The sequence below is a fragment of the Chamaea fasciata genome, unplaced genomic scaffold, assembly GCF_029207755.1.
Source record: "Chamaea fasciata isolate MVZ Bird 193981 ecotype frontalis unplaced genomic scaffold, bChaFas1.0.hap1 SCAF_3, whole genome shotgun sequence".
NCBI classification, from domain to species: Eukaryota; Metazoa; Chordata; class Aves; order Passeriformes; family Sylviidae; genus Chamaea; species Chamaea fasciata.
This window is the reverse complement of record NW_027094088.1, coordinates 15,247,739-15,261,547: the sequence shown is the minus strand read 5'-3', so window position 1 is coordinate 15,261,547 and position 13,809 is coordinate 15,247,739. Positions and strand designations below refer to the sequence as shown.

Sequence of the window (13,809 nt, the reverse complement as noted above, 5' to 3'; positions counted from 1 at the left end):
AATATATATGGGTATTTTACTTTACTTTTATCAACAAAGGGCTGGCTCCTCTTCTTTTTTGCAAGAAAATAAGAAGACTATGTTCATATACTATGGATTGTGAAACGAGCCTGATGTGGAAAAAATTGTTTTTCTTTTTATACAGTGAGAGAGAGAAAGTCATAAAATGAGAAAGCTACATGAAATAATTTCACATACAGGGATAAATGCATAGAAATGGATTCAATTATATTATCATAACAAAAACGTTAGAAAAATGGTTCCCTGAAGTATTTTAATTAATAAAAACCCCACCAAATTATTACTGAATTTTAATTGAAAAATCTGTAGAAACTTGGATGGAAAGTAAAAAGTGATTTTTGAAGAGAGTATCTGGGGGATGAGGATGTGATTACTAGTGATGCCTGCTTATTGCAGTCTTCTCCCTGTGTTTTTTGCTACTACTGGTGCTTGAATATAAAAATTTATTACTGAATAAGTTGTTAGTCTTAATTTGAATCTCTTAGGTGGCATCTTAGAGGAATATAGACTTTGTACTGCTCAAAATATAAGTATAATCTTATCCCTGTAAAATTAGTCACATCTGTGAAAGCTAAAACAGACTCTTTAGACTCAACTTTACAAATAAAATTTTTAAAAAGGGGCAGTAGTTTCAGTGTTTATTAGCATATATTAAGTATTACAGGCTTCCATATCTGTGGACTTTGCTAAAGGGATGACATGAGTATAAATATGGGAGAATCAACTTTTTGGTGACTGGAAAGCAAGGAAGGAATTGAGAACTTTGCTACCTTTTGAATAATGTTTGTGATGTTTAATCTCGTATGTTCTATTTCTTCTAGCTACGAATGTCATGGCTTGTCCATGGTGTCTTGCTGGGAAATGTATCCCTGGTGCTGGTTGAGAACAAGACAGGAAAGGAGCAGAGCTGGACATTCTGGCATTCAGAGAACAGCGAAGGTTTGGGAATATGGCAGTGGATGATCTTACCTCTCCCAGAGATACTGGATAGGTATGTCTCTTCTCCTCATTCTCCTGCATGATGATCAATCTTTTCAGCACTAGCTACCTGGTGAGGAAAATGGCTGGCATTGCGCCTGGAATCTGCTCCCTTGGGTAGAAGTGCTTTGTTCTCTGTGAGGCATCTTCTGTTAGAAGCAGACAATGAGAATAACTGAGTATTTTGGGCAAAGCACACAATTTTGCTACTCCCAAGTCAAAGTTTTAGTTCAAAAACTGATTCCATGGGTAGTCTGCAGAGAGGTGCTTAAACTTCTGTGTCTCCATTTCATTGACTGGGAACCACTCTCTCTGCACACTGTTCTGTGTTGCGTGTTTGATGCTCTCTCATGGTTTGCTAGAGTTGGATGTGAGCTCCATAGCTGATATTTTTTATGGGTATCAAAGCCCCTGGTGTTCAATGTGTCTAGATCTGAGGATGAAGAGGTGGGAAAAGCAGCTGCTACAAAATCAGACAAGGACCCATCCAAACACCTTTGTGTTAGCTGTAGCAGAAGCTCATCTGGATAAAGGACTGTGCCAGTCATAGCTTTCTTCTGGCTTTAAGCATAGGTTTATCTGGTAACATATGCTTGTTTAGTGTGTTGTTTTAGCTGTTTCTCGCCAGTTGTCTTTAAGGGAATACTCTTGTTCATTGTTTACTTTTAACATGTGTTTCTAGAGAAGGCACAGATAATACTTCACCTCCTGCTGCCCTGGCCCTTAGGCTGCAACATGCATCTATCATCTGTGTCATGAGCACTGGTGTCCCTTTTGGAAACCTGTGCCCTAGAAATAATGGATTTCATTAAGGGGTAGTTTGCCTTCTAACTTTGAACAAACATTATATGAATATGTCTTTTATCTTCCTGGCACTTGGAGATGCACATAGGCTGCAAATACAACAAGGACACTGCCAATGCTTTGGTCCTGAATGTATAATTAATATGGGTGCGTCAAAGATTTAAAAAATGCCAGCATTAAGCTTATTGTGCAGTCACTGGTGAAGCACCATTTGTAAAAATACCTGTTTGCTTCATTCCCTTCAGCTGTGTTTCCTTTGAAGAATGGTATATTTTGCCATTATTATTTCTGTGATTTATTTCCTAATGTTGCCAGGGGAATGTTTTGTACCTGAATTATTCTGTACCCTTGTACTATTGCTTTCTTTTAAATTCTCTCTGGTTGCACTGTCAGGCAGAGAACACTTTGATCTTAGGAGTCGGGCCAGTAGTGGTTCATGAGAAATCATGGATTCAGCTGATAACACGGTGCTGACTATTATGTCTAAGGTGCTGACACGCTTACTTCCCTATTGCTCACAGAGAAAGACAGATGGGTTCCCTGAAGGAAGGTAGTTTGTTGGAGATTAACACATAAGCAAGGAAAACTTTGAAGTTTTGGTGTCTCTTGAAAAGTTTTGTCCTTACTTATTCACAGAAACTGCACTATGTTAATGGATTTTTCTTCTAAGTTTGATTTCATTGAAGCCAATCCTTCCTGGGAAGAAAGAAGTCTCCTGTGAGACTTGGAAATACTGCAAGCATCTTTCTTACCATCTCAAAACCTGTTTCTTAGGAAATCTGAACTTCTGTATATATTAAGAAGGAATTTTATGAAAGTATACACCAAAATGGTACTGGTGAGACTCCAGTATATAAATGGAGATAAATGGCAGTTTTACTGAACTGTAAGAAGTAGTTAATTGATGTGAACATGGTGCTGGTGGTGCTGAAAGCTTCCTTTGTCTGTCTTTTTCTAATTGGTTCCTGTGTCAAACTGTGAGGGTCTGTGTTAGAACCATGATATTGCAGATATTCCTACAGGAGGAGCTGAAAGTTTAAATCACCTCACAGAAGTAAAGGTCTCGAGTAAAGCACACCAGTGTACCAGTTTCACACACCATTAAAGCACATTCCATTGTGACCAGGAAACTGAATGGAAAGTGTTATTAATAACAAGATAATATGCTCTAAAATCTCTCAAAAGCATGCTTGTTTAAAAGCTGTTTAGCTATAATTTCCATGTTTGGCTTACAGCGCTTCAAAGAATCATTAGGAAGACGTCCAAGCAATTAGATCAGCTCTATCTTTAGAAACAGACATTTCTTAAATGTTTGATGTCCCTCAGGCTGTTAGGAGAAATTATACTTCAGCAGAAAATCACAGCTAGAATATTTCAGGTGAACTGGCAATAACAGAAAAGAGGGAGGAGTAAGACAAAGAAATTAAATTGTGTCTGAGGGATGGTAGATTTCTAGCTCTGTGTAAGCCTGGGCAACCTTGGACACATGCAATTACAATTTCACCCTGTGTGAGGACTTACCTCTTCTGCATGGAAGAAGCTGAAGTGCTGGCACTTTACATCTTCCTGAAGTTGTCTACCTGCTTTTGTTCTGGAAGATGTTAGCAGAACAATCCTGAGAGCTCATGTGTTTTGTTGAGCTCATGAGTTGATGATCAGAGCTGTAACTCAATTCCAAATGCTCAATTTCAAATGCCTCTCCGTGCATGGGGGAGGAAGGGCCAAGGGGCTGGTCAAGGATGTGTCATCAAAGCAGCTACAACTAAAGGAGCCAGTTGTGGGTAAAAGCTCCTTAAGATGTTGGATGAACAGGCTGTGCCTATCAGAGGCAAAAGGCAGCACCTCCAGAGGTGCTGCATTTTAAGTTGCAAGTGAGATATACTCAAAATGAACAAACAGTCCTTGCTGTGATTTGTTATCCTCTGTAGAGCCACTTACCCCTCTCTTAAGGATGCATTATCTGCAAATCAAATAATCTGCACAGATTAGTGAAAGCTAGAGAAATGGTTCTTTTTACTTACTGGAATTTATGCATTAGTGCAGTACTACAACATTTGGATTGACAGTAGAGTAGAGAACCACCTTATTCTAAGATTGTTTTAATTGATGGAAAATTACTATTTGTTTCCCAGTGTAAAGTGGTGAGCCTGTCCAGGATTGTTCTTTTTTCACTTCACAGAAATGCAAGTAGGAAACAGTCTTGAAAACTATGTCATAGCTGGTCGATTGGGCTTGCTTTTTTTATATATTTGCTTTTAGTTAGTACATGTGAATTTAAATTTTAGTAATGATAATGTTGTGGGAATGTGACAGCAAGAGCAAACAGAAGCCTGATGGAATTGAAGATGAGTGATTTGTGTAGCTAATAATTAGACATTCTGTTAGTTAAACAGTGTGGTCAAGGTACAGCACATAGATAAAATACAGTCACATGTAACTAAGTGATTCTCTGGAGCTTGCTGTAGGCCGATGCTCATTATCACGAACGCTTAGCAACTGTTTGCTACGCAGTGTGAAACGTGGAAAAGGATTAACTCTAATAGGCTGAAGCCTGACTAGAAAATTAATGCTTTAGGAAACCAATTCTAAATCTCTCAATTCTTGCTCCCTTGATGAAGCTGAGGCCAGCCATGTGGAGCAGCATGTAGACTGAAAGTTCTCTGGGTCCCTTCACCGCCTGGCTGAAGTTGCCTGGAAGTGGATTCCACGTGAGCCAGCCAGCCCACCTCTGGACTTTTAAGGCCTATATTCTCTACTAACCCTGTCCTCTTATTTAAAAAGATTTCTCTGTAACCTCTGTAAGGAGAATCTAGTAAAACTAGCTAATATTAATAGTAATCTGTCCCACCTCAGTGCAGTCTCATGGCAGAAAAAGACTGTGTAGAAATATAAAAGGAATTTAAATGTGTGTACTGGTTAGAAAGGTTTCTTTGGTTTCCTTTCTTCTTAAGTTCAGTTTTTTGGCATTACATGATCTAAATTTTTAGCCAGTCTGTATTAGTAGTGGCTAGATGGAGGAAGGAATGAGAGGACTTTACTTGAGGTCCCTAGAAATTAAATTTTCAGTCATGAATAGCAGCACCATTTGCCTTGTCATTGATAGCAAGGCCAGGCCATGTCCATTTGGCAGAGAAGCATGTTCAGAAAGTGAAAAACCAATTTTCTTTTGGTCTCATAGTGCTCAGAGAGCTTCAAAATTATTTTCTTGCTGGTGACCTTCTCCTGAACACAGACTGAGAATTTTATTATGTTGGAAGGGATCAGTAAGGTGACTTACCTGGAAGGCTGGGTAAGGGTGAGAGCTTCCTGAGGAAGAAAGCAGAAAGGCCCACAGACAGCAATCACCTCAGAGGGTGATATTCTGTTGCAACAAGTCAGAATTCACATCCCAACAACTGCACTTTCTATTTGTTTTGACTGGCTTCATTACCTAGTCCCATTTGGCTGACTTGCTGGGTTTTTACAAACTACACTGACTCTCAGGTTTTGGTTTCCATATCCATGTGAGATTCCCTTGCAGTCTGTGGGAGTGAGATTGTCTGTTCTGTCTGGCTCCTTCAGCTGCTCCGGTCTCAATGGCAGCCACAGCACCTGGGGACCCTCTCACTCATTGCAGCAGTAAAAAGAAATTGTCCCATCTCATACCCCTGTATCTCCACCAGCTGTGGATAAGCACTCTACTTGTCTAGTATTTTTTCTTGCATTGCTCTGCTTTTCCCTCTCACTTCTTTCAGAATTTATTTCTGAGTGTCAAGTTTCCCATTTGGAAAGAAAAGGAAGGTTCTTGGCAATATTTTTGACCCAGGGGCCTGTTTTTCTTATATTATTCCTATTTTTTTTTCCCCATTCTCTAAGAAGAAACAGGGACCCTTCATACAAGGGTATGACTTCAGATTAGTCCTATGTCTGCCTACACGTTACCACGTGTATATTAATTGGCCACATCTGCACCCAGATCTCTTCAGTCTGTTTTACATCCACTCAACAAGCCTAGGCTGTGTTACCCTGAAGTGGCCACACATTACTTTGTTGAAAGCAGTGAGACTTTAACAACCAAATCACCGCTCTTCTGCTCTCTAGCATTAATTACATCTGTCTATGACTGTCTTCCTTCTGAAAGAGTTATTCTGAAATTGTTGTTCTGTGCGTCTCAAAGGGGGGTTTGACAGTGTGTGCACAGTACCTGTGAGAGATTTTGTACATGCATGCTTGTCTTTAATAACACCTTTGAATCTCAATCTTTATTTCTAGCTATTAAGTAACTTTCTGCGTGTCAATTCTGTCACTGTAACTGAGTTTGGTTAATATGCTTATATTTCTCCAAATAATCTTATTTCGTCTAAATGCGTCTTTTATCCCAAATAGTAAGTATGCCTTTGTGAAGTGAGCTAACAATGCATCATTTGTAACAGAGAAGTTAATGGGAACCCGAATGTAATAAGGGTTAGTGACCTGAAATTTCTCCATTCTGCAAATACCTCGGTCTCAAGCAGCTTCAGCCATAATTATTTTAGCTAGGTAGAGAGAGAAATCAGTTCCATCAGAGGCAAAACATTACTAGTTATGAAATGAGATCTGTACGTACAGACATGCTGTGTTTGTGTCACTGCATGGGGAATGGAGTACAGAGGAGATTAATGTTCAATCTTGGTTAATAATCCCTGTCTTTTATGATAAAAAGAAAAAAAAATAATTATTATGAGCCTTTTTAAAATAATGGCATGAAGGCAGCTGCCTGAATCTGGATAATGAAAACCTGAACTGTCTGTATGAGCCAAGGACAATATTTAGGTGAAATTCAGAGTAGTTACTGAAGGGAGGGAGCTGCAGAATTCGCACTCAGCTTGCAGAGGTCTCCAACGCAATGACAGTGGGTTTATTTCCCTTTCATCAGAAGAAGATAGAATACATGCAAAATCTAACATTTCTGTGCAACGAAGATCTAGGGATAGATGACGTGAGCTAAAGAGTTTGTCCTCATGGAGGCTATACCAACATAGCTATAAATATATCTTCGCACTTTCAGTTCTACATTTCCCTCTCTAATAAGTCCCAAATATTTTGGGGAGAACCAGTCTTCTACTAGAATCAAGAAAAAAATTAGTAATCAAAACGAACAAGCTGAACAGAACAGCCAGGGTGATGTGACGAAGCTCAAATACTGACCATACTGAAATAAAACCCAAGATTCAGAAAACCTGAGGAATGGGAAAGGTTACAGATCAGAAGCTTTGGTGTTGTCCTGTTTTGGTCACATTTACCTGAGTAAAAATACACTTTCAAAGAACTGTTCATCTGGATTGATATTTCACAGATGGAGCCAAAGATACAAACCAAAAAAAGTTCATTTTGTGCCATTTCTTATCTGTGACAGAAATATTTGAATAGTGGTCACCCTTGAGTGGTTTTTGAATTTATGTAAAATTTGTATCCTTCAAACAGAGGAGCTGATGTTCCCCAGAGAGGAGATTGAAACAAAGGAGGGAGGGTGTCCCCCCGGTACAGCATTTCCTATTTGCCTCAAAAAGAATTTCTTTTAAAAAGTCCTTTGTATGCATTTGCTTTCACATCTCAGCTAACACTCCGCTCTACAGGGTGTAACTTGTACTTCCTAATTGTCATACATCTAAGGAATCCTCTTTCTAGCTGTGCTCCAGGTTGAGTAGGGCAAAAGGAGACAGTTAAGTAATTTCCATCACTCCTCTAGTCATAATTTTCTAATACCCAAGTCATTAAAGTGTTTCATGGCTACCATACCTTCATTCCTATAAAGAAATCTAGCTTACAAACACAGGCTTATCTGATGAGGATCTGGCTTCCATGTGAAGAAGTTGCTGGGATTTATTAAGCAACAAAGTCCCGACAAACTTGCCAGCAGTAATTTGGCTGCTCCTTTATAATTGCCTTCAGGAATATTCTTTCCTGGCCGTTCACTGCAGCATCTGTGTCTGTGCATGGCTGTGGACCAGTATCTGTGCTGTGCTGGGGCCAGTGGAGATGCTGAGTGTGCAGTCAGCATCACCCCTCTTTGATGTGTGCACCAACACCAGTGAGACATTGTCACCTCCAGCATTGTTCTGAGTCACTGCAGTAACACGTGCTGCTGCTGCTGCTTCAGTATCAGCTCCCACCAAAGTCAGAGGGAGTTATTTCATTGATTTCAGGGATCAAACGGAAAGGGATTAAAAAAAAAAAAAAAAGAGGGAGCAAGGGAATGAGATTGTCTGTGGGGTTTTTTCCATCTCATTGATGTATGACATTTCCATCTTCACTTTTGATTAAATTTCCCTTAATTAGCCCATTAAGCTAAAGCCACCAAAACTAATGATTGAAATGTTGGTTAACTGATGATCTTGTTTCAATGGAATTTGAAAGACATCATATTTCTAAATTAATAGTGGCATTAAAGTAGAGAAGATAAAATGATGAACTATTTGTTGCAGAAATGCTGGTCTCAAGAGAAGGTTTGTACTGAAACTGCTTTCGTGTTAGCAAAAAATAAGATTAATAGGCAACCAAAGCAGCACTGATGGTCCTAATAGTATTTAGCACTCACAGAATTTTTTTATTTTGGAGGCATTTCTGTCATTTCTTTTTCATCTTTGGTGAACTTGTAGAAATTTCTCAAGAGTACCGGTCCTGGTGTTCCTGCAGGTGAAATCAGCAAGGATGTCTCTTAACTAAATGAACTGTAAATAAAAGTAAAAAGCAACCTATTGTGTTCTGATATGGGCATGTTACATGGCACTCCCTTCAACAACAGAAATATTGCTTTGCATCATGCCTTCAAGGTCTTAGGAGCTGAACATTTGATAATTCTCATAAGAACAACCCTTAACTGACTGAAGAGGCACGACATGAAAAGTGCATCAAAGCGTAACACCTTGGGGCATGAACCTTAGGAAATTGCCTGAAGATATTTTTAGAAGTGCTTCATTGCCTGGAGGCAGAAAGAACGTGCATCATAGTCTTTGCAGAAGTATCTGTCTCCTATGCTCCCTTAGCTGAAGTCTGCAGTACTGGGGGGGAAAGCTGACAGAGAGGAATTGCTTATTTGTCTTTGTAATTAATTTTGCAGCCTCATTTTAACACCTTACAAACATAAATTCACATCAAAGTGTCCCTGTTTCCAAGTGGCATTTTAGTGTGCACCCTGAGGAAATAGACTGAGGCTCAAATGCACCAGGCTTGGTCCCTTCAGTGCAGCACCGATGGTCACTGTGTGCGGGGCACTGATTTTCACACAGAGCGATCTGAAAGACATGCATCTGAACTAGGTTCCACCCTACCTCTTCCTGGGCATTTCAGTAGCACACAACAGGGAAGGAGAAGCTTCTGCTGAGCTACAGTCTGTATTTTAGAGCCTGAGGTAGGTGCTGGTTCTCCATAATACACCAGAATGTGACCTATGGTGCTTTAGGACCTGTTGCACACACATTTCAATCATCTCTGCTGCTTGGCACTGTGACTTGCAGGAAAAAGTAGATCAGAGCCCACTATGTCTGCCCAACAGCTTTTGTTGAAGTCTCGTATGGCATGTCTCAAACTAAACAGCTTATGTTTATGCTGGAGCTTGTAATTTCGTTTGAAGTGTTGTGGGATGTCAGCTGAAGAGCAAATGAGGGAGGGAGGCAGGGGGAGGGCAGCCAATTCAGTCAGAAGCCAATTTAATGTCCAAGGATTTTATGTTCCTTTCTGTTCTCTTCCTAGACATACCTACAAGGGGTTTCAGGTATCCCAGCTAAGAACTGTGAGGCTGCTGGCAGCATCAGACTGCTATTGCACTTTTTATGGATTTGGGAAGGCTAAAAATATGCTTTTGTGATATTCAGACTTCTGTGGATGGAGGTGCCATCTTTTGAGCTGATAAAGATGGATCATTTAGCAAGGAAAATTGTGTCTTGCAATTTGGAGTTTCCTTTGATGCTAGGGATACTCTTCTTCACCATATCTACTATTATTCCTGTCAGTCACCTGCTCTTTCATGGCAGCTGCTCATGTCTTTAGAACATAAAATATCAGTTTTAGAGAAGTCTCTCCATATGTGCAATGCATCTCTCCAGGGAGAGAGAAATTGCAGTGTTGGAACATCATTTCTTTACCAGAAATAATGAAGGGGGAACATAGTAACTATAGAAATCTTTTCTGTTGTGAATGGATTGTGGTCTCTTCTAAACCCTTTGCACCTTTTGGAGGCTGACAAGAGTTTTTTTCTGGTTTGAATTTTTGCTTTATTTGTGTCAGCTTTTCTGACTGTCCCCAGCTGTAGCTTAGCAAGAACACCAGTTGCAGAGGACGATGTCACTCCAGTCTACATATCCTCAAAGTCACAAATATCCCTGGGGTCTGTTTCAGCTTTTGCCAAACCTCACTGTCTCCTCTGGAAAGCTCCTCTGTGTTCGAGAACAACATGGAGGTTGGTTACATTTGCTGACAAGAGTCAGGAGGCTCATTCAAAATCCACATTCAAAACACCAGAATATGCTGTCCCACAGTAAATATGCACATGACCAGGGTAACTTCACTGGAATTTTGATGTTGAGGTTGGCTTGCTGGTAAAGGAGAGGTAGTATTTAAAAACAGTAGAAATCACCAAGACTAATGTAAGAATGCTGATAAGATACAAAAAGCTGAGAGAAAAATATTTTAGACCCAGTGCCATGCAGAAAGGACTAGAGTCTGTGAGAAGAAAAAAAATTCTGCCATGTTTAGATCCTTGCTGCAAGGAAGAGACAGGATTTCTAAAGCCTTTCAAAGTAAATAGAGCTACTCCTCAAAAATACCTTATTCTGTCATAATTTTCTTGTCTAAACTGAAACACCTGCAAGAATTCACATTCTGACTGAACATTTATCTCTAAAAGGTAGAGCAGGAAGCACCAGCAATAGATCTACATTAGAGACCCACGAATGGTTTAACTTCTGCTGGGGTAAAACGTCAAGATACAACAGAGAGTTAGGTTTAAGTAATATTTTGTATTTACTTGCAGCTTGTTCTACATCATGTGATAGTTTCATGTTTTTTGTAGTCTTGATGCAACCTCTGAGCATTTTATCTGACTGCTGAGCTATGGTTGGCTGCTTTCAGAAATTGTTCTCTTTCCTAAGCAGAGTATTATGATTTTATGTGGCAGATAGACACTGAGAGAACAAGAACTTGCTAAGCTAAGAGAAAACCTAAATCCATGAGTACACAAAATTAACACATGGTCAATATACTGTCAGATTTGAAGTATTTGGTAGTGGGTAATTTTTGCTCTTCCTGTTGACTTATAATATCACTGAGGGTGTATTTACAGTGATCCTTCTTCTGGAAATGTAAGAGTGGCATAACTTCCTGGCAAACGCCAGCTTTCCTTAAATCAGGAAGTGATTTAAGGCAAACCTTCTCAGTGTCTATAAGGAGATAATGAGTTCTGCTCATCCTTTGGACTAACCAGTGTCAGTTCCTCACTTTTGTGACTGCCAAGGCTGTTAGATACCCTTTGTTTCCTACAGAGCGCATCAACACCAAATACTTTCTAAAATGGTTTCTGCCTTTGATTGCCAGTTCCTTTTAGGAACTCCAAATTACTTCAGGAGCCCTGCCTACTTACTTTTCTTAACGCTTTAGGGTGTAAATCACTTGTGATTTACTTAGGGGTCTGTTTGTTTGGTTGGTTTTTTATTTGTGCCAGAATCCAGGGGACTTTGTTTTCTGACCAATACACACGTGCACACACTTCTGCTTCCTTCAGGTTGTTTGTCTGGAGGGAAGAGGGGCAACATTCTCTTATTCTGTCCACTTATGTTACTGTATAGCTCCCCTCCTCAGATCATCTTTCCTTTTTACGAATGAGGATACTTTCTCTATCAATTTAATATTTTTATATGTGAAAAGTTTTTCTCTACCATTCTAAAACTGCTTTAATTGTGAAGAGCTCTGACTTTCGTGTTCTCTAGCAGATTTTAATCCCTTTTTTTTTCCAATCTGTGCAGGTTTTGGTTTCAGATCACCGCTTCATGGGAAGAAGGCTCTGATGCCATTATTGCTTTTGACAATGTCTCCCTTAGTCTGGACTGTTATTTAACAAGTAAGTTTTCCTTTTATCTGCAAGCGACTTGTCTTTTATTTGCCATGTAATTGAAATTTGGAAATGATGGGGAATGTGTTGGGTGTCATTATCTTCAAAAGACTCTTGAAAGGTAAAGGTCTGTGTCTGAAATCATTGTGCTTAGGAAGAGGTGCACCCCTCGCTGGTGAAGCCGAGCAGGGAATGTGTTCCCAGTTTGGCATAAGTGGCTAGTGCGACATAGGTTGTGGGAGATCAGCTTCCAGCTGAGGCAGAACCATCACCTATCCAGCTAGGCTGATGCAAAACCCAGTCTGTGATTATAGATTTCCACATGACCTGGTTTGCTGTGTGACAGTTATCAAAATGAATGACAGTTGGACACTGGCTGGGAAAAGACAGGCATCCTGTGATTGACGCTAACTTTGCAATAACATTGGGCACAATACTCCAGTTAAATTAGAACAAGGTTATTTTATTTAGACTGACATGCATTTAAGTCCGAATCAGAAACTAGGATCTTCACCCTCCACTGCTCTGGGGAAAAATTTGGATTCTGATCCTGGCTTTGTGATTGACTGGCCTCTAGAATATGCCCAGTCTGTACCTCTGATGCCACATGTAGACTTTTATTAAACGTTTGTGTCTGACTCATCTTTCATAATCTCATGCATAGTGAATTGCTTAATTTATAAATGTGTTCAGTGATCTGTCACTCTGTACCTCAGACCAACAACTTACATGAGGGCTGGAGAATTGCTGCTCTGAGCAAATTAAACTTCTGCCTTGGGCTGAGCAACAGAACTTAAGTGCGTCCTTTCTTCTCCTACGCTTCAAGGTGCAACCTCTGTAGCCCTTTTCAGACTGAAAACCTCCAAACCTCTTCTGCAGTCAGAATGTTTCATCTGCTTTGTGTTTGTTAATTTGCATTGCCTGGGGCATGAGTCTCTCCGTTTATACAGTAATACCTCTTGGTTTCTGTGCATAAGTACAATATATCTCAAATTCCAGTATTCAAAGAGATCTTAAAATTAGGATAGAATTAAAGAAAATTCCTTGTACTTTTACTGGCTAAAATAATTTTTAACAGTTGCTAAAGATTATATTCTGTACTTCTTCTTTGTGTCTTCATTCACTTAATGTTTTGCCTACCACTCATTCCTGTTTATTTTCCTTTTGTCTCAGTTCCATAGCAACAACAGAAAGTAAATCTGCCCCTTTCTTTTAATAATGTTATATCCTGTGACTGCAGGCTCTTATTCTCAGCACAGAACTCTGCAGCCCTTATTTTAGCTTCAATTTTGGATTACATACTGACTCAGTCCCCCTCAGCCATAAACCAATCTGTGATTTCTTGTTTTCTAGTCAGTGGAGAGAAGACACCTCGAGGTACTGCTCCAGACTCAAGCAATTTGCTCACCAGTGGAGGTGCCCAGAAGAAGTTTGGATGGGAGCAAAAGCTCCTGGGAAATCTCCAGCTCAGCAGTGCCCCCTTTTCTGATCCAGCAGGTAACTGACGAATCTGAGAAGCATCATCAGATGGGAGAGATTTCCAACAAGCACAGATTTCATTTAGATGTGGCTAAATGCAATTATTTCCCCCAAAGCCTTAGTTTAGAGCTTTTCCCAAGTCCCTTACAAATAAAACAAAACATGCTCCAGAAAGAAATTACCTTTACCTGCTAACTGTAACTTGGATTTAACTGTAACAGACTGCAAGATGCTGAAAGAACCAGAGGGGGCTGCTTGAAGTAAAACGTGGGTTTAGACTGCAAGATAAGCTGCTTCGTCTCATGGTCATCTAAAAATTGGCAAAAATCAAAGTGAAGTGTCCAAATTGACTGAGTTTACCATTTGTTAACCTGAACACCCAAATCTAATTAATACAGACTTGTTTTGAACTAACACAGCCTCACTTTTTCAGTAAATATTTATTGTCCATTTGAAATAGTACA

General features: G+C 39.7%; 1 protein-coding gene across 1 annotated transcript in view; it reads left to right on the top strand.

Moving 5' to 3' along the window:
* The window catches only part of LOC136286208 (ALK tyrosine kinase receptor-like), a 194,556-nt gene that overhangs the window by 159,869 nt on the left and 20,878 nt on the right, over positions 1-13,809 (top strand). Inside the window, exons 10-12 of the mRNA XM_066177564.1 lie at positions 843-1,012; positions 11,781-11,875; positions 13,220-13,363. Of these exons, the coding sequence (XP_066033661.1) occupies positions 843-1,012; positions 11,781-11,875; positions 13,220-13,363 (409 nt within the window). The remainder of the gene's footprint in view (positions 1-842; positions 1,013-11,780; positions 11,876-13,219; positions 13,364-13,809) is intronic.